Raw genomic sequence first — 24,890 nt, forward strand, 5'->3', positions numbered from 1 at the left:
TCTGGAGTCCTCAGCACAGGAATGACATGGAACAGTTGGAGTGGGTCCAGAGGAGGGCCACAAAAATAATCAGAGGGCTGGAGCACCTCCTATGAGGACAGGCTGAGTTGGGGTTGTTCAGCCTGGAGAAGAGGATGCTCCAGGGAGACCTTATAGCAGCCTTTCAGTATTTGAAGGGGGTCTATAAGAAAGATGGGAAGAAACTTTTTAGCAGGGCATGTTGTGTTAGGACAAGGCGTAATGCTTTTAAACTAAAAGAGGGTAGATTCAGACTAGATATAAGGAAGAAATTTTTTACAATGAGGATGGTGAAAGCACTGGAACAGGTTGCCCAGAGAGGTGGTGGATGCCCCATCCCTGGAGACATTCAAGGTCAGGCTGACTCAGGCTCTGAGCAACCTGATCTGGTCAAAGATGTCCCTGCTCACTGCAGGGGAGTTGGACTAGATGACCTTTAAAGGTCCCTTCTAACCCTAACCATTCTGATTCTATGATCACAAACGTCATCTGAAAATTCATGGACTTTGAATCAATTCCCATATAACCACGCAGAGGAGAATCTAGGAACTAGGGTTCCAACATTCAAAGGAAATACTTCTAGCTACCAGGCCATTAGGGTTGATGTATCTTACCTAAGAAAGCGTTGGGTAGAGAGCACCTTCCACTACTTTTAACCACCTCTTAGGAGCAAAGTACTCTCTCACCACTCCCTGCTCCTTGCTCACCTTGCCAACTTCCAACGAAGCCTATTCCTAAGAATTAGACATTTGTACCTCCCAGACCAGTGCTGTGAATTTTAGGATGCAGCAAGTACATCAGTGACAGAAACAGAAATGCTGATCTCAGCTCTCTTTCCTGGTTTAAGTGGGTAGGACAAACTTGGACTTCAAGCACATGAATCAGCTGGATGAGATTTAAATTTAATTACAGTCAGAGGCTAAGCAGACATCACAGTTATCACAGTTCAGCTGATGCTGAACTTAATTGCATCTCCAAAACCTACAGCCTCCTGCCATGACTAAGTTGCTTTTGAAAATAGTACTCGGTGTACTGACACGTCCCTGTGTTATTCATCTAACACCTGCGTATGTTTACCTTCAGATGAGGATATATTTATTTACTCAGGTTTTTGCCAATGGAAAGTAGATGCCTGTGAACCAGTGGGACTGTGGACAGACAGAAACATACCTGGACAGACATCTGTCAGTATTTCAGATTACTACTACTGCTACAGAAATTTAACTTTTTCAAAACTGAACTTTAAGTACTTTTTTTTTTGTCACTATGTGTTTGCTTGCACCGTTTGTTGTAAATTTCACAGATTCTGAAGCTCTTTTTATTCTTAAACTACAACAGAATACAAATGTTCATGTCCTCCTTCTATGCAGAATTTTGTAATAAACTATTATAAAATTCCATCAGCCCTGTGAAAAGTGCTTCACATAGTACACTGAACACACTGTCATAACTTAACCTAGCACAAATTTTAGCTTCATGTTATACTTAGATATATACACACACACTCACACATGTATATACATATCCACAAACAAATATACATATATATATATGAGGTATATCAGCAAACTTGAACTATTAGTGAACATCATATAAGACTCCTCCAAACAAAACAAACATTTCCACACCTAGAAGCTTACAAAGCTTTACCTGATCAGCTGTTGTGACATCAGAAGTTACAGCATCAGGGGGCCTCTTGGGTGGATTCACTGTTACCTAAAGCAAAAGCAGCAGTATTAATATTTCACTGCAAAAATATTTTATCCGTACCCATGCCAGAATATGTCAGGTATGTATAAAAAACCCCAGCATTTACAAAGCTGTTAAGGTTCCTCCTACCCTTTCTACATTTACAGATAAATAGAAAAATACATTTAGGCCAGAAATGTCTCTTATCAAGATTAGCTTTACAAAGATAGTGGTCCTGAGGCACCAGATCTGGCTAACAGTTATTGATTACATTTCTTCCAAACAAGTCAAAAAAGCTCAAGCAAGAATTATTTACCCAGAAAAAAACAGTTGTCTCATAGAACATTAACGTTTTGGAACACAGAAATGAAAATGAAGCTTTTTAAAGTATTATGAAGCTTTTTAAAGTATTATTTTTAAAAGTACGATACAGTACAAAACTATTTACTACCTCACTCATGGAATACATCGCTTTTGGTCTTTAAGACCTTCCAGTTCTTTTTTTGTTTTGCACTTTTTTCTTTTGTTTTTGCAATTACATGCTGCATATTAAACCTCACAATACTGTAAAAAAAAGCTGTTCCATCTGCAACCTACAGCTTCATTGTTCAGCTCTGAAGAGATAACTTCGCCAACAGACTGACAGAAAACAACCAAGACCATGCTAAACACAAAGAACACCATAACCAATTCAAAACTATTAAAGTAGATGAAATCTTTTTTCCACTCTCCTTCTTGGGTTTTCAAAGCAAACTAAAAGAAGCCCAAAGAGAAACTGGCATAAGCCCTAAAATGAAAGGAATCAACTTGACTCTCATCTGTAGTAATTCTACTTAATCTTAGTTTGTGTAAGCTCTTTACCAAAGAAAAGAGAAATCAAAAGAAACGGAGTGCTGCGTAGTTTCACATCAAATAACAGGAAAGGTTCTTTCCTGTTCATTAACAGCAGAGAAAAGCCACCTCTTGGGTAGAAACTTGGTAACATCACTTCTGCTTTTTGTCACTTCAGAGAACCACAACAGACCTACACATTAATCAGCTTGATAACAAGGACACTGCCTAATATGCTTTCAGAACAAGAATGGCTTGCCAATATATTTCCAGTTAGTTTAAAGAAACTCCACCTGACTTTCTGAGCCACTAAAACATTAAAACTACCCAACATACAAATAGTTAAGGAAATCTTTATGCCAGTAAGGCAAGAAAACCCTAACTCAAGAGGAGAGATATGACTTACACAACTTGTTGCTCATCATAGACCTCAACTTGCAAATTTGTTCTCCTTAGTTTGCAGATGTAACAAATGTGTAAAGTGGCAAAATGACGCCATACAAAACATATCTGATCAGCTTGGGATTTCTTTTTGGCACAGAAAGACCTGAAAGTCTTTTTAATTGGGAAGGTTTGCAAAGACAAAGCAGCAAAAATTATTGTTCGAAACTGGCCTCTTGCATGCAAAGGTCTCGCATTTGCTATCACTATGTTGTCTTAACTAGACTACATTTTGTTTTCGTCTATCACAAGAAGGACTGCTGCCTAAAACAGGTATTCTTTCTGTTTTAAAATGAAAAATCATTTATACAGCATTCTCATACTTCACTAAATAGAGTGAAGGAGTTGCAGTTGCCTGAAGTGCAATGTTTAACTAAAACGTGCCAAGGTACAGTGGACTCACCACTGTAGATTAGCAACATTTCCTTTGAACCACTATTTTTTTCACAGGCACTGTTATAAAATCTGATTACAGAAGAACTAATGGTTCTGTCAAAGACCTCTGTGTACTGTCTGCAATAATATTCTGTGAATTTTTCATACTACAAAGAGGCTTTTCCCATTTCTCTTTGAAGCAGAAGCATTTCAAGATTTGGTTTGTAAAATTACATATGGAAAAACTTCTATATAATTGATATAGATTTTTTCTGGTTTTGTTAGTGAGGGGGAGCCTAAGGTGGCAGCTTCTGTAGGAAACTGCTAGAAGTCGCTCCCCTTTGTTCAGTGGACTCGGCCGGGCCTAGGGCGGACCCGCGGCTGGCCAAGGCCAAGCCAATTGGTAGCAGAATGTCCCGTGATAACGCCTCTGCGATAACGTATTTAAGTAGGGGAAAACAGGGAAAAAAAACCAGAGAAGATGTGAAGCAGCTGAGCTGGGGGCAGAGAGGGGGAGGCGCGAGCCTCATGGGCCTTGCAGGCCTCACCCTCTGGCCTCCCGCCGGGCAGCAGACTGGGCCCGACTCGGTCCAGCCCGGCTGCAAGAAGTGGAGAGGAGATGAGAAGTGAATAAGATGTAAAAAGGATCCTGAGAGGCATCTGCCAGCCTGTTGTAAGGAACGGCTGCAGACGCTAAGGTCAGTGAAGAAGGAGGGGGAGGAGTAACACGGCTCCTGGCCAAGATTCCTCTGCAACTCGTGGTGAAGACCATGGTGGAGCGGGTTGTCCCCCTGCAGCCCATGGAGGTCCATGGAGGGGCAGAGATCCACCTGCAGCCCGTGGAGGACCCCACGCCGGAGCAGGTGGAGGCCTGAAGGAGGCTGTGGCCCATGGAGGGCCCGCTGGGACAGCTGTTCTAGAGGGACTGCACCCGTGGAAGAGATGACCCACGCCGGAGCAGTTTCAGGAAGGACTGTGGCCCGTGGGAGGGACCCCACGCTGGAGCAGAGAAGGAATGCAAGTTCTTCCCCCGACGATGACACAGCGGCATAAAACAACGCGTGATGAACTGACCGCGACCCCCATTCCCTTCCCCCCCCATGCTGCTCAGGAGGGGAGGTAGTAGAGATAATGTTAAGCCCGGGAAGAGGGAGGGGTGGAGGGAGGTTATCTTGTTCTCTGTCTCATTCTCCTGCTAATTTTAGAAATAAATGAATAGTTTTCCCCAAGTCGAGTCTGTTTTGCCCGTGATGGTAACTTTAAGGATTTCTCCCTGTCCTTATCTCAAACCTTGAGCCGTTTTCCTTATATCATCTCCTCCTATTCTCTCAGAGGGTGGGGGGAGCGAGAGAGAGACTGCATAGTCTGGTCCCGATCGGGGCTGAACTACTACAAGATTTAAGTAAGTTCACATCCAAAAATCCCAAAAAACATTACCTACAGTATTACAGATGTACAAAATCGAAGTATTTGACAATAAATTTTCAAAAAATCTGAGCTTAAAATAGCCTCTATTCAAATGACTGTTTCTTATTGTAGTGCCTCAAGGCTCTAGTTCACAGTAAGATTCAGTCATAACTGGCACTACCCTTAAAAATAGTATTGAAGGAGACAGTAGTTGTGTGTTGGGTACGTGAATAGCTACTTCAGGCATTTGGACATAAACACTGTGTTCATGTGACATTGTGTAAAAGACTATGTAAAAAATTTGTCTCAACTCTCTCCCAAAATGGAGGAGTTCCACTCCACTGGAAGTGAAAAAACTATAATGGTACTTCTCTCTTTTCCTCTTTATGCTTTCAAACCTCTTTCACACAAACATATAGATTTACAAAGAGCTACACCTAGAGATCTCTTCTAGAAATTGCAAGTTCAAACCTAACACCACACATTTGAGTACTTCTCAGCTTTTTACTGAGCTAGTCTTTTTACTAGAGCAACATCTTGCAAAATTAACATGTAATCATACCTATTAGCACAAATGTAACACATGAAAAATTAGTTACTAAACTAAACATGAACACTCTGTATATACATACAAGTGAAATTATCACTAGGTATCAATTTATTGTTAAATTATATAGTCCTCCCCACCCCCTATAAAGAGAAGCAAATAAAATATCTTCAGCAGAACACACTGTAATGCTAAACTGGTGACAGACAGATCACATATTCCCAGTTGGAGATGTAAGCACTGAGGCAGAAATTGAAATGTGATCATGAGAGCAGAGCTGAGATAGGTATAAATCAGGACTCTGTATGAGTCGAGTTGGCACAATCCAACAGCTCACTATTAGGTCCTGTTGTAGTTCAGCCCCAATCGGGACCAGACTACATAGTCTCTTTCTCACTCCCCCCCACCCTCCGAGAGAACAGGGAGAGATAATATAAGGAAAAAGGGCTCGAGGTTTGAGATAAGGACAGGGAGAAATCCTTAAAGTTACCGTTACAGGCAAAACAGGCTCGACTTAGGGAAAACTATTAATTTATTACTACAAACGGCAGGAGAATGAGACAGAGAACAAGATAACCTCCGTCCACCCCTCCCTCTTCCCAAGCTTAACATTATCTCTACTACCTCCCCTCCCCGAGTGGCACAGGGGGGAAGAGGGAATGGGGGTCGCAGTCAGTTCATCACGCGTTGTTTCATGCCGCTGCTTCATGGTCGGGGGAAGAACTCCTCATGTTCCTCCCCTGCTCCGTTGTGGGGTCCCACCCATACGCCACAGTCCTTCCTGAAACTGCTCTGGCGTGGGTCATCTCTTCCACGGAGTGCAGTCTCTCCAGCACGGCTGCCCCAGTGGGCTCTCCGTGGGCCACAGCCTCCTTCAGGCATCCCTCTGCGCCTCTGCCCCTGCTCAGCTTCTTCACATTTTCTCTTCTCTCCTTTTTTTTTTCTGTTTTCCCCTTCTTAAATACATTATTGCAGAGGCGTTATCACGGAACATTCTGCTACCAATTGGCTTGGCCTTGGCCAGCAGCGCATCTGCCCTAGGCCCGGCCGAGTCCACTGAACAAAGGAGAGCGACTTCTAGCAGTTTCCTACAGAAGCTACCACCTTAGGCCCCCCCTCACTAAACAAAACCACGACAGGTCCCTAGGCGAAGTACGTAAAATCTCAACTTTTTGTCGCTCTCCATGCTCAAACAAGAGCAGCCAAAAAAATCTGCTCTTAAAGCTACAGAATAAAGGAGATAAAGCTCCCAAAATCTACTTGAGAAAACCTTATAGATAAAAGCCAGTTCTCTGCTCTTGTTCTGATCTAACAGGTCTCTGAAAATTTTTCAATTCGAAAGTAGATTGAGAAAATAAAACCTTTCTCAAGCTAGCTTTTAACAAGAAATTAGTAACTTTCCTCATCTGTTCATTTACAGAGAGTGTGATTGAAAGTAACTAAAGAAAGAAAATCAAAATGCATAAAGTTTCTTTTCTTTGCAAAGCATACACTTGGGTTTCAGAAAACCAAGAGTCTATAAGACTCCTGATAAATTGGACAGTTGAACTGATAGCATCTTCCATCTGCCCTAAGGAAGTAGGATTTTAAAGGATTTTGCATAGGCCAAAGTACAATATGTAGCAGATTTTACCACTTCTGTGGAATTAATTGGGTCAAATCGGGTTAGATTACAGCCTGCTACATGGTCGACTTCAAAATACCCTCTTCTAAGAGATCTAATAAGAATCCTCTAGAGGAGTGTTTTGTCCACATCATCATGAATTTCCATTTTATTCTAACTCAGACAAAATTTTCTAATTCCAAGTCCACAGAATTTAGATTCTAAACATTTTCCAGAGAATCTCCTATTCTGTTTTCCATTAGTGTAGTCCATATCTGTAATGTCAAATATTTGAGCATAGGAATATCTCATCAGTTGCATATTTAGCAATTCACTTTTGTCCCTGTCAAAACAAAACCATCCATTTACCATGTCCTGAACAGTACCTTTTCACGCAGGTTCTTCAAGGAACAGATGTATTTAAATTCTATTTGAATTTGTACTGCCACACTGCTCAAACGCTATTTTATCCTTCCTAGTTGATATAGCAATTATTTTTCTTGCAGTGCTGACAGAAGTTATGTGGTTATTTTTCAAATATGAATATGCATTAATTTACCTTGGCCTTTTCTGATGTTCGTTTTCCACCAAATCCTCCAGCTCCAACAAAAAACAAAGAGAACTGATTATAACACACTAGGTCCTTTCCACAGTAGGTGTTCACTGAAAGGCAACAAAGAGGAAGGTCATACATTGTCTTTGATGTCCTTTTTCATATAGGTAGCATGTGTTGTTACAGGAGAAAAGTCTAGCTTCAAACCTGACAAAGCTTATTATAACAACTGAAGGGACAATGGTCACACTTTCAAGTTGCACTGTTGGAAGTCACTTCCTGGCTAGTGAAGGCTAATGATCTGTTTCAAATAACATTATCGTGAATTTTATCTATATGAAAGCATTAAAATTAAAAAATGAGGTATCAAAATGCTGATGACATTCAAGGCGCTAAAAATACTTGACAACTGAGTGCTGAAATTAGTACAGATTTCAGCATCTCTCACTGCATTAGCAATTTGTTTAAATATGATAGAATTGTGCCACAAAACACGATGTATTGGAAGCTATTAAGAATCCCTAGTGTGTAAAGCACTTTACAAACTCATACAGAAAGCAGTACTAGTACATTGTATGAAAAGAGCTCCAGAGCAAGCTCTAGTTTAAGGTCACTTGTTAAGTTAAATTTCTTACAGTGAATCGAGATTCAGCTTCCTAGTTCTGATTCATGCCTATTCCACTCCCTTACACCTCAGACTGAAATTTACAGTATTGTTAAAAACGTTCATTTCCAGTTCCAGAAGAAATTTAAAAACCACTAAGACTCTGTTCACATAAAGAACTTCTGTGTGTTGCAGAAACATATAAGCTTAATGTTAGCCCAGTATGGAAGCAAAACACAGCTAGGAGGAACAAAGGGACAGTAAATATTTTTTTTTAAATTTTATCTGTGTACTGAATGAATAAAAGCTCAAGAGTATTTAGAGATTCACTGCCTGTTAACCTACTCTTGCAGTCTAATTTCCCAAGGGACCTTGGTATAACTATACCTGAAGATACCAAAATTCTAAAAATGACAACTTACTATTCTGATCCTTTAACTTGGATACAAGGGGAAGGAAATGCAGTTTTGTTTCCTTTTATTTACAAAAGAGTAGTGTAGACACAAAAAAAAGAACACAGGACATGCTCATAAACATGGCTGCTTTGCAGATGAGTCTACATAACATATCCATATGACTAACCATTGCAAAACCACTCCATAAAACACATGTACACACACACACCCTTGCTGAAGGGTGGCACAATCTAAAATGGCTGCCTTCAGATAGGACTAAGTATTATTACTAAAGAACTTTGATCAGTTTGCATAGTGCACTATTCCAGCTATACATCGGAAAAAACCAAACCTTCACTGAAATCTTCTTCCAAAGAGTGTTTTTTAATGTGTTTCAGTACATTAACTGCCCAAGAACAATTACATTTTACACTTACACATGCTAATTAGCTCTTTTCTCAGCTTTCATTGAGATTTAATAAGCTAACAGTCTTTACTGTGGAACGGCTGGCAGTTACTGGTACAGCTAGTTAAAAACTAAGCCTGTCAAATTTTACTGTACCCCTTCCAAAAATTATAAACCTTCTTACCATCTATAAGCAAGACTGCTCCTGATCCTTTGTCGAGAATATCAGCAATGGTGGAAACTGAAGTTAATTGCCCTGTAAGAAAAGCAGAACATGCACATATTGTAATGTTTTCCTTCAGGAATGAAGTCCACAGATCACTTTTTACACTTCCTTACTAACGATAACAATAATGGAAATAATAATCATAGTGATAGTCATAGTAATCACAATCACCATTATTATAATAAAACCATATAAGAATCTTTACAAATCTTGGTTTGCAGATGTGAGGAATTTATTGGGGTTTTTTTTTTTAAGTTTTGGAGGTTGTTAAAGTGAATGTTGCTATAGCTTATGTATTCAGAGCTAAACATAAATCACATTTCAGACTCAAACACATCACTAACTTCAAAGATAGCTCCCATCACTGAAGGATTGTCCACAAATTTCAAGAGGGTTGAGACAATTATAGTTCTACAGAAGAGATGCTCAGCTCAGGGCTTGGGTCTGTGGGTTTATGAAGTTTGTCTCCAAAGAAGTCATTACTCTAGAGAGACATGTAACCATCTATACGTTTACATAATCAGCCTATGGAATGGAAAAATAAAAAGCTTTATGAAGCTCTGGCAATCAGTTATTAATTATGAGACTTCTCTGAAGTTAATACAGGGCCTGTTGTGGTAGGACAAGGGGTAATGGTTTGTTGTAGTTCAGCCCGATCGGGACCAGACTACGCAGTCTCTCTCTCACTCCCCCCACCCTCCAGTGGGACAGAAGGGAGAATTGGTAAACCAAAAAAAAAAAAAACAAACAAACAAAAAAAAAAAACACATGGGATGAGATTGACCAAAAAGTAAATTTAACAGCAATAACAGAAGAAAACAAAACAGTGATGGAATACAAATACAGTATAATGGTTTACAACAAATCTCCACACCTAGTTTCTTCCAAGTAGCAGGAGGCTCCCTTCAGCACCCTCCTCACTTATATACTGAGCATGATGTCACATGGGATGGAATAACCCTTGGGCTAATTTGGGTAAATTAACCCCAGCTGTTAGCTAATTAGTTAATTATCCCAGCTGGGTGCCCCAGCCACAGGGGCTACCAGCTCCAGTTCTCCACCCAGCTCAGGTGAATAGTAACTCTATCCTAGCCAGAACCAGGACATGGTTTTAAAATAGAAGGAGGTAGATTTAGATTAGATACTAGGAAAATTTTTTTTACAATGAGGGTGGTGGAACACTGGAACAGGTTGCCCAGAGAGGTGGTGGATGCCCCATCCCTGGAAACATTCAAGGCCAGGTTGGATGAGGCTCTGAGCAACCTGACTGGTTGGAGATGTCCCTGCTCCTTGCAAGGGGGTTGGGCTAGATGACTTTTAAAGGTCCTTTCCAACTCAAACCATTCTATGATTCTAATATAACTTTCATACATCTCCGTTTTGTTTCAAAAATAAATTATGCCATTTATCTGTGGCTTGCAAGATTTTTTTTCCCTTTTGCTCTCTGGAAAAGTTAATTTTTAAAAACTACTAATGAAGAAACCCAGATACATGCATGCATATCCTGAATGCGTCTAACTAGTACCTCGCAAGTGTTGTAATCTGCGAAAAACGAGCCATCTGAGGAAAGAGCTTGCAACTGCAGTAACTAGTATCTTGAGAATTTTGACAGGAAGAAAAGTAATTGTTTTTTAGCCTCCACTGTCCATTCCACCTTTACCGTACATAATTTAAACTTTACCCTGTTACAGGCACACAGATGCAACCAAAGTTGAATGATTTTTAGGTAAATATCCAAAAAGTTCTATGATACAACCTTACAGAAAGCATTAAAAGTTCTGCTAGTTAGTATCAAATTGCATGAGTAATACATCAGTATGTGGTGCATTTGCTTATTATGTTAAAGATTAGTCATGAGTTTACTAAGTATACTATAGAAAAGCAACACCTGATCCCAAGAACATAGAGTTTCAGAATTCCTTCAATAACACAACAGGTTTCCTCTCTTCTCCTTCACCCCTTGTAAAAAGAATATGCAAAAAAAATCCAGTTGGAAAGATCTGAGCTTCCCTAGTTCCATTTATAACATGGCTACAGGAACTGCTGTCCTAGTGAAAAGCAAATCAGGAAAATTAAATGACTAACCTGAGGTTGGTAATGGTTTATACAGTTCCAGATATTGCTCACCATGCAGCATCTATGTAAAGAAAGGCAGTGCTATAACAACAATCAATATATTCTACTGCTTTCCCCTTACATAATTGCAAGGAAATACAGTAATTTTTGAAAGTGTTCAGAACAAATTTTTTTTTAAGTAATTTTTTTTTGTTTATTTTCCCAATTTCATCCCCAATACTTTCAAGGAAAGTTTTAAACTTACGTGGTTTCATAAAAGTACAGTGAACATAAAATTTAATAGAAAAATGATCATACCATCTTAGGAAGACATAGGTTATACAAGATGTGTATGTATGATGTAAGAATACAAAACATTGGATTTTCCTTTTCTAGAAAAAAAAGGGAACTTACCGATATTACAAACATAATTATTAAAGTCACCTTAGAGTTATATAAAGCACAAACAAAATTAGATACTTAGCTCTTCCATACCTTTGCAGGATCAATATTTAGTCCTGGAAGAGAAGGAACACCATTAAACATCGACGTCTGAGCAGGAATTACTCCAAAGGTAGGTAAACAGCAGAACTCTTCACTTCCTTCAAAGAGAAATTTTAGGTGATCTGGATCCTTAGTTGACATTCCCACTCCAAGGGCATAGAGAATAGGCTCTAAGTGAGTATAATTATACACGTTGGTAGCCAATTCCCGGCCAACAATGCTTGCCTGAAAATTAAATGTCAATATAAAATAAAACTTCATAATAGTTAATATTGCACTTGCATTCTCACATCAAACAAAGTTCACATTTGAGCATTTTCTTTACAGTCACATGCAAACATAAAGTATGAGTAATACACATAACCTAAAATATTAATATATTTGTTGCAGTATAAGCAATGTAATGCATTACACCTTGCTGTAAGCAATTTACTTCAAGAATAAGTAGTATAATGTCATACAGCTACACTCCCTGCAATGCATAGGAACTTCTCTAAAACAAACCACAAATGAAATAAATAACACTGTAGTAAGATTGAAACAAGCAAAAATTATCTATCTATAGAAAAGGAATCAGAGTAAAACCACATTGCCCAACAAGACCTATCCGCTGCCCCTTTTCTGAACAATACCCTAACTAAAGAGGCTTACAGAAGTCAACTAGAAAAATAAAGAGTGGATTCTGGAGATTTTTCTTATTCTGTTTCCTCACTTCACAGCTTAAACTCCACCTTTCTTTTTGCAGATCGGAAGCCAGAGTAGAAGCTGATCAGCAACACAAGTCTCTCTTGATCAAAGTTTTCACCTAACTTTGAGTGCCTCTGGTAGACAGAGGTACTTACCGTTTCAACAGAGGAAGACACCACTGATCCAGAGCTTGTTGAATTCATAGAAACGTTCCCCTGAGACTCTATCTGACTTAGAGCATCATTCAGTACACTTATGGACTCTAGAGGAAGAAATTGAAAAAAAATCACTTATAAATAGCCATAAATAAGACACTCCAGTTAGACACACAACAAACACACCAGCAAATGTGATATAGCCTGGTATTTCTCAATTTATTTTTTAACACAACAAATATATATCTGAAAATTGAGGATAGTGCTGTATTTTATAAGCATCTACACAACAGTTGACGATAAGTGGTCTCTACACTGGTTCCATCAGTTCTGCACTGAGAAGTCAACCATGACACTTGTCTAATTCAAGGGCCTGAAATACAAGTGGTGCTGTACTCCACCATTCAAGCCAACAGGAATATGTCAGTCGATACTTTGCTTTATTCGCTGAACTGTGGTGCTAACAAAAAAATAATGAGCATTACATTTCTATTGTATCAGAAATAAACATATGAAAACTAGTACTGCTTTCTTATCCTGAGAATTATTTTCAATACAAGTAGCAAATCTCATCTCCTGGCAGGTACCCTCTTTCCCAAGTCACCTAAATAAATAAATAAATAAATAAATAAATAAATAAATAAATAATCTGAGGCTTGAACAATGCCAAGATTACAAGCCAGTTGATGCATGGTTGAGATACAGAACTCGGGTATGGTAAAGGCAGGCCAACAAGAACAGTCCTCTCCTTCAAGTTCAGTATGGCTAAAATCAATATTAAATATCTATGTGTTAGAAAGAATCAAACAAAAAGTGGTGAGAACAGTGCTACTACCTTTACCTTGGAGCTGCTCCTCTCCACTCCAAAACCCCTATACCCATACTGACTTGCACTGTTGCTTGGACTAACACCATGTTGCTCTACTGCACAGCACTCCCCTAAATATCCTTTAAGTTTGCTGCGTACCCTCTTGCAGAAACTTGATTTTCTAAACTATTCCTAACTTCCCAGTCTCACTGCCAGAATCATCATGATGTTTTATTTGTGGCCTGAATCTCATGAAGAAAAAGGAAAATCTATGAAACAAACACACATCGTCACCTTTTCTGCCAAAGACAAGCTTTATCTTTGGGTACAAGCACTATCATAACGTGACATGAGGTTATAACATTTACATAATGTGAATATGTGCAAAACAAGAGATTTGTAAGTTACAAACCCTTCTGTCGTAGTTCAGCCCCAATGGGGACCAGACTACGCAGTCTCTCTCTCACTCCCCCCACTCTCCAAGAGAATAGGAGGAGATTTGACAAACAAGAGAAAACCAGAAAAAAAAAAACAAACACGTGGGTTGAGATTGAACAAAAAGTAAATTTAACAGTAATGACAGAAGAAAACAATAGAGTGATGGAACACAAATACAGTATAATAGCTCACAACAGATCTCCACATCCAGTCTCTTCCAACTAGGAGGGCCTCCCTTCAGCACCCTCCTCACTTATATACTGAGCATGATGTCAGATGGGATGGAATAGCCCTTTGGCTAATTTGGGTAAATTAACCCCAGCTGTTAGCTAATTAGTTAACTATCCCAGCCATAGGGGCTACCAGCTTCAGTTCTCCACCCAGCTCAGGTAAATATTAACTCTATCCTGGCCAGAACCAGGACACCTTCAAAAAGTAATCCCTTTTATCTCTGACCTGCTGAGCACACTTATTTTGATGCAGCCCAAGATATGGTTTGCTTTCTGGGCTGAGAGCACACATTGTCAGCTCACGTCTACCAGTACCCCCAAGTCTTTCTCGTTAGGGCTGCTCTCAATCCCTTCATCCCCCAGCCTGTGTTAATACTGAGGGCTGCCATGATCCAGGTGCAGGACCTTGCACTTGTCCTTGCTGGACCTCATGAGGCTCCCACGGGCTCAATTCTCAAGCTTGTCCAGGTCCCTCTGGATGACGTCTCATCTCTCAGGCACATCAACCGCACCACACAGGTTAGTGTTGTCTGCAAACCTGCTGAGAGTACATTTGATCCCACTGTCTATCTCATTGATGAAGATACAACACAGCACTGGTCCCAGTACAGACCCCTCAGGGATGACACACTAATCTCCATCTGGACGTTGTGCCATTGACCACTACCCTCTGGACATGACCATCCAATCAATCCCTCGTCCACTGAACAGTTCATCCATCAAATACGTCTCTCTCCAATTTAGAGAGAAGGATGTTGTAGCGGACCCTGTCAAAGGCCTTACAGAAGTCCAGATAGATGACATCTGTAGCCCTTCCCTTGTCCACTGATGCGGTCACTCCATCATAGAAGGCCACTAGGTTGGTCAGGCAGGACTTGCCCTTGGTGAAGCCATGCTGGCTGTCTCAAAACACCTCCCTGTCCTTCATGTGCCTTAACTTCTAGAAGGATCTGTACCATGATCTTCTCAGACACAGAGGCAAGGCTGACAGGTCAGTAGTTCCCAGAGTCCTCCTTTCTACCCTTTTTAAAATGTGAGATGTCCTGTTGTTCACCCTTAACATCAAAGGCCTCACTGAAATTTGTTTTTTTTTAACCTTCAGTATACTGTTATATTAGTAATCAGCAACAGCACTTGACCTGGATCATACCACCACCATTCAGTAACACTTTTATTGATTTTTCAAAGCTGTCTTTAAGGACAGACTATTCTTTCACTGAGTCCTGGCTTTATTTCACTGTATCTACAAGAGATATGAACTGCATGAGATATGTCTATGGTTCTAGGCTCAAATTTCTTGAGAGCTATCACCAAAAAGTGTGTGTGATGCTTTCCATTTCAAGGTGGTTCTCATCCTTTAATACCAAAGCTACTTTTCAGATGCTGTCCCTTCAAGTTGCCTGAAAAGCTGAAGTAAGCTATTAGAATATCACCAAATACAAGCAGCAAAGCTTTTTTTCTCTTTTTTTTTTTTAAATAAAGAAAAGGGGGATTTTTTAATTCCCCTCCCCCCAACTACTATGTTACAGAACTTTTCCAGTTAAGAAGCCCAGTTCTTACATATTTCTTTTGTCTTCCAGGGCCTGCTAGGGCAGCATGCAACTGAAATGTCTCAACATATTAATTTATTTCAGTCTTCACTGCTGTTCTGCAGCCTGGCATAAGAAACTGGACTAGTATAACATTAGATTTACAGTAATATTCTAGCAGTTGACCAGATACAAGTCCTCCATGTGAGGCAGGGTTACACCTTCAAAGAAAGAGTAAATTATATTACTGCATTAAGAAGTACAAAGGTTATAATCAAATACATTGTTATGAGCTAACAATGCAATGAGATTCCCAAAAATAAAGATGAAACATTACAAAACCACTGATAAGTGAGTTTGGACACTGATAAGGATGGTTTCAACAGTCTTTATTTTGCATTCATTTTGAGTACTGAAAGAGACGAGGAGGGAAGCACAGAGTGGTACATGTGTTTTCAGTCATGTAAACACACAAGGATGTCTATGTTGTGGTTTGTGGACTGAACTACGACAGTCTGAAATTAACGTTTCAGGAATAGACTTAACTATTACAATTGGTACTTTTTAATACATGACTCTACAAGCTGAGTAAGGTTCTTCTAAGATCCAAGAAATAGCTCAAAGGGTATAATTTTGGCAGAAACAACCTTTTCATTAATATAATAATTTTTAATACTGGGGTTGGGGTATTTTTTAAGTTGCTATGCTGTCAGTGAACTCTAAAACCTTAAGTGTCCACTACCCCAGCATGGTCTGCTATTATACAGCAAAATATGAGCAGATAAAAGGGAAAGATTAACCTGAAGAGCAAAGGTTGAAAATGGTCATGGCAAAGTCCATCACTTTTCAAAAGCATTCCTCTCACTTCCCAACAAGGGAACATTGCATGTGAACCCTACTGCTTAACTATGGAGGAAACAGGACCACTGTTTAGACCCCTTTTAAACACATACAAAGAAAGCTGACATTGAAGCTAGACGTTTTCTTCTTATGCTATTTTTTTTATATACACACAAAGTATGTGCACATAAATACACATAATCTATATGTTTTAGATTAATTTGCTCTATATCAGAGATAAAATTTCAAAATGTGTCAAAAGTCAGCCAGTGATAATACTCAAGCTGTGTTGTGTGCCTAGACAGCTTCTAAGAGAAGCATGTGAACGTAAAAGCAAATTACAGACCTTTAAAATACTAGATTTAGCTGAAAGTGGCTCATTTTCACAACGATGGAGGACATGGAGACAGAGAGATAGAGATTGCCTCATATGTGTGACAGACAATGAATTCTGTTTTCCTAGATAACAAAGCAACTAAACCTACTAACCTGTGCAACGCACACTACAGAACGCCATATAGAGGATACAGTCTGCAAGACAAGGACAGTTGTCTTCCACCTATCCCACAATACAGTTTGATTTCTCCCTTTGCATACCAGGAAGAATCAGACTAGGACACAAGAGCAAGTAGTGCACTGTGGAGGCAAGGGCTGCTGGACCTAGCTTTGTGTGAGAGGGAATACAACGAGAAAAAAACGCCATGTGCAGTGCAATGTGCAACTATGACCCACTGCACGTGCACTACACATTAAGCAGCTTCTGTATCACATTTAATTTGGTCTTTCTGCTTATCATAGAATCATAGAATGGTTAGAGTTGGAAGGGACCTTCAAAGGTCATCTAGTCCAACCCCCCTGCAAGGAGCAGGGACATCCCCAACTAGATCAGGTTGCTCAGAGCCTCATCCAGCCTGGCCTTGAACGTTTCCAGGGATGGGCCAGCTGCCCAGGACCTCTCAGTATCTCAAAACACAGAATCATGTTACCATAACAAATATGTCAGCTCACTAGATCCAGCTGCAAATAAGAGCCTGTGCAATTCTTTTTTAGTATTAGTTAAGTCACATTATTCTGCCACTGCTACTGCCAAAGGGCATACAGGGAGCTGGTTACAGTGACTCACCCACGTACACTGTAAGTTGATCTGTGTCCTAACCTTAAAGCTCTGATTATGCCCTGTTTATCTTCTTGAAAGATTTCTAGCTTGTTTGGAAGAGGTATAAAGTAACTATTATTTCAGCTTAATCATTAGTAAGAAAATAACATGATGCAAATTAGGAAAAAGCTCTAACACATAAGTCACTGAAGATTCACTGCTGCCTCAGATGCAGTGACATTGTCATGTTATGTTAAGTAGATGGTTACCTTGGTAAAGGGAATGTAGAAGAATACAGGCTAGCAAAACTACGTCTTCAACTTCCTAAAGCATAAATTCTCACACAAATTCTTAAAAAAATAAAGAGTCCATTCTCAGATTTTCCTGTTGTTAAAAAGCCATCGTGTAGTGAATCTGTAAGTAATCATATATTTTGCTAGTTAACAGGACTACACCTGAAACTGTGGAAGTATGGAGGAACTGTCAGAACTTCTCCAAGTACATTAAGTACATTAAGCCTGTAAAGCTTAGGGAATAACTACAGACCACATTCAAAGACATCTGAGGCATTAAAAGGAAAGTAGGCATAATCAGTTATACTGACCGTGTCAGATAGCTTTTGGGGTAAGGGTCTGAGTTTGGACAAAAGACTGTATTGCACAATCAGCAGCTGCTCATCTAGAAATACGTAGACTAACTACTGAGAAAGATTGCTTTATTGAGCACATTATCACAATATCCGAGAAACTTCAGTGAGTTACTGAATTAACATGAACTGCCAAATCAAGCAACAATTAGCTATTTCCTGTTATTTAAAATTGCACAAACCCCATAAAATCATGTTCTGCTACACAAGCAAGAGTTTTTTAGCTCAACTCAGTTTATGTGTCAAGAGAACAAATTAAGCCTACAAACTGAAGAAGTTCTTGAAGTAAAAAAAAAAAAGGAAATTAAGATTTGGATCTTTTTACTTAAACTGGTTTTAAGAAAAATAATTCAATGTTTTAATTTCTTCAAATACCACTACTAGAACATAAAGATGAGACAGTATTTCCATTTAGTCTTCAAGAGTTCAGTATCTCCGGCGAAATGACATTGGCTAAAATACACAACTACGAGCATGCCCTAGTTAAATATCAAATGAGTGCTCTGCTAGGCCAGGCTCTCAATGCATGATCATTCAGATATTAGATGTCGAGCATTTAATTTATTTATCTTTAAGAGAATGACTTCCCTCTATGCTTGCAAAAAAGAGAATTCTAAAAGAAAAAAAAAAAGTACAACATGAATCTAAGTATTCCATTACATATGATTGTTATACATGTAAGAAAAATTACCTTTAAAAAAACCCTCAACCAACCAACCGATGACGCTCTTACTTTTTTTCTAATCTAGAATGAATAAAGTCAAACTGTTCTTATCAGTATGCCCAAATTATGAAACAAGATTAACATCTCTGATTATGATATTTTCTACTATATTACAAGCAAATATTTCATCTAATTGTTTTTTTTTTTTAATAAACATACATAATGGTTAGTACACGATTGCTCTTCACATCATCAAATTACTTAAATTAATGAAATCTTCTGGGAGAGTTTTAACTTGCAGACATTAGGTATTGTAACTTTTCATTTTTAATGCAAGTACTCTAATTAGTTTCCCTTATTTAACAGTTGAATACCTTCAAGCAATAAAGTGGTGACTTTGGCAATAGAAAAAGCTTTTAATATAGAACTGAAAATTCTATTCAGCTAACTTATTCAGAATTTTCCTCAAACCTTCTGCTGATTGTCACATCCAATAAATTAATGTAAGAGTTTTCATTCAGCCTGGCAGTATCTATGGCTTCATGTTACTGGAAGGACAAAGCTGTATTTTGGATAAGTTCATAACAAAACAGAAAGTAAGATATATACACTGCACGAGAGACTCATGCTAATGTAGTATTTACAATTTCCTGACTGTAGAAACCTGCTGTGTTGTATTGTAAGCACATTTACTTCAGAAGTCCAAAGTCTTGTCCAATTTTTTCTTCCAATAGCAGCAAGAGGCAGATGTAGACTATCACATGTAATGCTGAAGCAGCTTTCAAAAGGAACTCCTATCTACAACTTTTTTCCTACAACATTTTTCTGCTAGCAGGGCCATAAAAATAACATAGTACACATGACAGGTTGGAGAACAGATCAGAAACTATAAAGCTGGAATTATGTTTTTATAAATACGATTTCATAGCAGGACAGACAACAATTATAAACTAACATACATTTGGAAATGGGACATCTGTAAGCCAAAGAACAATGAAAACAGTTAGTAAGGTGATACAGAACTGCTGTATGGCTGGTTACATTCCCCTACCAAGATCTGAGGGAAAGGACAAAGTATCTCCTATTCTGGTTTTGGTTTAGGCATCTAAAAACATAACCTTAAGTTTTTACCAAAATGCCATAATAGATTTCAGGACCAACAGCTTAACCATCTATTGTGTATCTAAGTATCTTTTAAATTTAACTGGCATTGTACATAAGGATGCCTTTTCCCTTCTTCCCTCAAACACTTAAATGCTGGCATTTCCTAATTTGACAAATATCCAGTCCAACCTAAAAAACTACATACATAATAAAAAAAAAAAACCATCAGTGATACTAAGCATACATCACTGACACGAACAAACTAAAGGTAACATCTTAAGAAATCTTGGAAACCAGTCAGGAAAATTACACTATGAACTAATTCATCTATGAACTATGATATCTATGGATCTAAATAAAGAGAGGCATAAGGCAACAAAGAGAAAGCATGGAAGACGAAAGAAAAGCAAGTACGGCAACAGGGAAGATCAGAGTCATTTTGGAAAAGAAAAAAAAACAAAACAAAAAACTAACAAATAATAGGAAGGAACAAAGAAGGGAAACAAAGCTTTGAAAGAGATAGTCATCTTGGTCACCAGACAATGGGGTGATGTTACCTAGGAACACAAAGCAGTAAGGAAGAACATCTTTGCTGTGTTGTACCAAATGACTTAACCAGAGAGCTTTTTGATACGGAAATGTTTAAGAAAAACCAAGATTCTAGGCCTGAAAAAAAAGTACAATCTCTAATGCACTGCTACTACCTGTAGGTGCAAACCACATAAAACACTACCATTAGTCTAGCTGTAATACATAAAATGACAGCGATCTTGCTTCCCTATAAACATAAGAAAGATAAAACTGTCTTAATTTTACAGGTAAGAACACAAAAGTTTCATTTAAAAGATATGACCATAGTGAAAAGGTAAGTGATTAATGTTACACATTTACAACAGGATTTACTGGTTCTGGAGACTTTTGAAGTAAAGTTTCAGCAAACATCTGACAAGAAAGCATTCTCTCTTAAGCTTTGCTTGCCCAAGCTATCCATATTATCAAAGTGTCCTTTACCTTGGATACTTCTGGGTTTGCTGGCGTTATCAAAGTCACAGACCTTCTGCCATTTATCTCTCACTGCTTCAGGCGTCATTGGCTGATTCTTTCCTCTGACAATAGCACCCAGGGATCGCTCCCAGCGCACTAATGGGAAACATGTGCCAGGGAGTTCAAGTAACAAACAAATTTTTAGTTTCTTTAGATCACTTTCATCTAGGCCCCTACTTCCAAGACAGTGCAAGAAAGGAAAGTACTCCAATTTAATTCACCAGTAAGACTTCAAAGTAGACTAAAAGAGATCACTGCCTTTAATTAACATTTAGAAAAGGAATAGCACTAGTTTTAAATTTCATTAGAGCCACAACAGACCAATTCCTCTCTGGAAATATTATGTAAGTAATATTAGCATTCTGTCTAGTGAAAAGTTTTAGCTAGTATATATGTACAGACATTCTCTTCTGACATGATTTTGGCTACTAATGCTTAAGAATCTTCTGAAAGCCTTGGAAAACTATACAGGAAATGTAAAAACCACTTGTTATCTATGAAAGAATGTTAATACCAGTAGCCAGCATCTCCAAGTGGTCCCTGAAGTGCTATTATTTAAAACTAGTGCTATTCCAATACTGTAACTTGGGAGAAACTGGTAAGCCTCACGTGAAATCAGGAGATTCCTCTTGACTTCAATTATACTCTCAGGATCCAAGAGTTAAGGTTACTTAGGCAGATTTTCAGTCACTATTTGTCAGCTCAAAAGCATAACAAAGCTCATACCTAAGTTACCAGTTTACTCTGTGCATAGTGAAACTTGTGACTTTTACTTAAAATAAGCAGTCTCCTCAGAACCCTAGGCTTTTGTTAATCTTCTCTCCCTAAATACAAATGTCCTGAGCAGAGGTTAACTGCAAAGACAATTTGCACACTCTTGTCATCAATTCAAACAGAGTCAATCCTGCAACACAAAGTACTTACACTTTCCAATCCATCCAGCTCCCACCTGCCAAGAAAAAAGAAAAACATCAGCTTACCACATGTTACAAAGCAAAGTTCTGCTAATGTAGGGAAAAAAAACTATACTTCAGAACAAACTCAACATAATAAAAATTTCTGAACTACCACTGGTTGCATTTAACAGTTTAGTTAAGCACTGGAACATGAGCAACATAAAACTCCAAGAACAAGATAACAGCTTCCATCCTATCTATAAGCTAGCATTTTGATGACAATACTTACAATGTATTCCATAACTTAAGTAATTCTTCCTTCCTGCAAGTAACTTTCTGTGTTTGAATGATTTAGAAAACAAAAACTTCACTTTAAGTAGTTGCTTTGATACCTTTTCAAGCTCACAAGGGTACAGTAAAGAATTGTAACAATCAAAACAGTAGCGTTTTGAGCACGTACCAGAATTTGACAAGGTTGTTACTGCCTAATGTACTTGTCATATACAGCACAACAGGGTCAACAGCTCTTGTGTCTATGCTGAGTATGTAGGGTCTCACATGTGATAATTTGGTTTCAGCAAAAAGGTTAAGACTGGACAGGCTAAAGCAAATTACTGATTTCAGGGGAAGGAGCAAAGGGAGGGAAAGAGAGGGAAGAAAGAGAAAACAAAAAAATTACCTCAAACAGACTGCCATTCTCTGCACAGCTCTCGTGGCAAAGCCAAACAACTAAGGGAGCAACATACTCTGGTTTGAAAGCATCGACCAGATCTAGAGCAAATTAGAAGGGGGAATCATAAAATAGAAATACTGTATGATTTAATCAAATTATTATTACTGTAACACCTTCTGATGAACAGCAGAACCAGGAGAATTTAACCAACAGTGTTCTGCAATGAAAAGAAGGGACAAATGAAATGAAATATTTGAAGATTCATTAAGTACAAACAACTTGTGAGACAGGTGCATGCGTCCAAATCCAATGATGTTCTTTCTCAGCCAGTCAGATGAAAGAGGATCTAAATGTTGGGAAAACCATAACACCTCAACTCCAAAGCCAAGTACCCTTCTAAATTTCCATTCGATAGGCAGCCTGAAAAAACAACAACTCAGCTAGAGATAATCCTGATAGAGACGGACCTGAGCAATTTCCCTTTTAATTTGCTAGTCAGTTATAAAGAAAGACAATATGAAAAAAATTGTAGCTCTTGAATATTTGAGAGACATCCCATTTGGAAACTTTGATATTTCCAAATGAGATATTGGGAATTATCAGCCCTGATAAATTTATGTATCAGCTGTATTTTAGAATTTTCATTGTCATGTGTCATAAGAGAAAACTAACTGAAAATAGACTTATTGTCATGGAGCAGAGTGTGGTTGCCCAGGCAGCTCTTAAGAAATGATTAAGAAATAGGTGGTAGAAGTTTAAAAAAAAACCACACAAAAGGTGCAGACTACATTTAGAGTTCTAGCAAGAACAACAATAAGTGGGCCAAGTTGAACATAAGTAACTGTGGCAATGGTAAAGCACAGGTCCTTGCAGACATATAAAGATGAACAGAAAGTTCTAAGATAACAAGGATAATTTGAGAAGACATATGAAAATTTTTAAAAAGTTCTGGTGTCCAAACCTTTTAAGAGCATTTGAAAAACTGGAACATGGAGGGAGTTAAGAAATAAACGATCAGAGTTGTAACTATCTTATAGGGAGACCAAAGGATCTCACTCTTATTAAAATGACTAAGAAAGAAAACAAGGAGGTAGTTTTATTACTCTATGTAAATATCTTCAGGAAATTCCAGCTACTGAACTTCAATTTATCCTTCAGGAACTTATGGCTGCAAGCTTAATGCATTTGACTCTTCTGTAAGTAAGTGTAATAAATCCTTGGAACCTGCAGCCTACAGAGGTGCTGAATTTTCTGATTGGATTATACAGACCTGAATCACGATACTTTACACAGAACTTAATTAGTCAAACAAAATCATGCACTCAATCCATGCATAACTGTATAAAATATATTACTCTTCAATATCTCATATATCAGTCTGAAAAATTTAATGATTCCCTTGGCTTTGAAATCTGCCTATCACTAGGGAAAAGAAAGGTGGGAGGGAAATGAAGTAGATTGATTCTAGAAGACTTTCTGAGAGTAATTTCCCATAACAGACTTATATTTTTCCAAGTTCTTTTTGTTTTTTTCTGGTCATCTGCCAGAGTAATTAGTCATTCTATCCTAAATTTACACTTCACATACTGTTGTCTCCTGCAACATTCTTTACACTGACTTCCCAATGCAGTGCTCTTTTAAAACCTGTTCAAGTATTCAAAGATTAGTAACTGACCAATAAAGAAAAATGTAATATATTAGGCAACTCAGTTTATTATCATCTCCTGCTGATGATGGAATGATGAATTACACATGATAGCTTGTGCTAAAAACAGTATTTTGCAATTAGACAATATTATAACAAGTGTAGACAACTTATGCACATATCTGATTCCACATCTGATGAGACAAGCAAGCCTTTCCACTACAATAGGAGGATCTTGGAAGAGACTATAATTTAAGAGACTTGCCACATGAAATTACTTCTGTGAATTACAAAAATTACATCTTATCTTGTGGCAGAAAACAAGAATTCCTTACAACAGACAAATAAGCTAGTTGACAGTTCAGAAACAAAAAGACAGTAGGAATAACGAATTAGCAGTGTAGGAAGCGTAAAGGATTTGCATTTTCTAAAAGGTAAGGAAGTTAACTGGGCTTCAATTCACTAAAAAAATATCAGTACATGTAGACCTTAAATGATTCACCTTGTGGCATGACAGTCTGGGTCAGTCTGGATCCAGCGGTAGGAGCAATGGTGTTGCAGTGGATGTTATACTTCCGGCCTTCAATTGCAATTGTGTTTGCAAGTCCCAAAAGGCCAAGTTTTGCAGCACTGTAGTTTGCCTGACCAAAGTTTCCATATATTCCAGCAGCTGAGGAAGTCATAATTATTCTTAAAGGAGAAAAGGACAAAAAAAAAAAAAGAAAAAAATAAGTTAAAAGATTTCTTCCAGTTGTTTAATTCTACATAATAGCATTTTCTA

The 24,890-nt window shown here is 38.3% G+C and overlaps 1 protein-coding gene across 1 annotated transcript in view; it reads right to left on the reverse strand.

The window, feature by feature from the left end:
* HSD17B4 (hydroxysteroid 17-beta dehydrogenase 4) overlaps positions 1-24,890 on the reverse strand; it is a 67,328-nt gene that overhangs the window by 29,352 nt on the left and 13,086 nt on the right. Inside the window, exons 8-17 of the mRNA XM_086769839.1 lie at positions 24,612-24,799; positions 22,471-22,562; positions 21,820-21,844; positions 20,863-20,991; positions 12,497-12,603; positions 11,646-11,879; positions 11,181-11,232; positions 9,054-9,125; positions 7,471-7,574; positions 1,669-1,734 (exon numbers count right to left, since the gene is read on the reverse strand). Of these exons, the coding sequence (XP_086625965.1) occupies positions 1,669-1,734; positions 7,471-7,574; positions 9,054-9,125; positions 11,181-11,232; positions 11,646-11,879; positions 12,497-12,603; positions 20,863-20,991; positions 21,820-21,844; positions 22,471-22,562; positions 24,612-24,799 (1,069 nt within the window). The remainder of the gene's footprint in view (positions 1-1,668; positions 1,735-7,470; positions 7,575-9,053; positions 9,126-11,180; positions 11,233-11,645; positions 11,880-12,496; positions 12,604-20,862; positions 20,992-21,819; positions 21,845-22,470; positions 22,563-24,611; positions 24,800-24,890) is intronic.

This window comes from Chlamydotis macqueenii, chromosome Z (assembly GCF_036417535.1).
Source record: "Chlamydotis macqueenii isolate bChlMac1 chromosome Z, bChlMac1.mat, whole genome shotgun sequence".
Taxonomy (NCBI): domain Eukaryota; kingdom Metazoa; phylum Chordata; class Aves; order Otidiformes; family Otididae; genus Chlamydotis; species Chlamydotis macqueenii.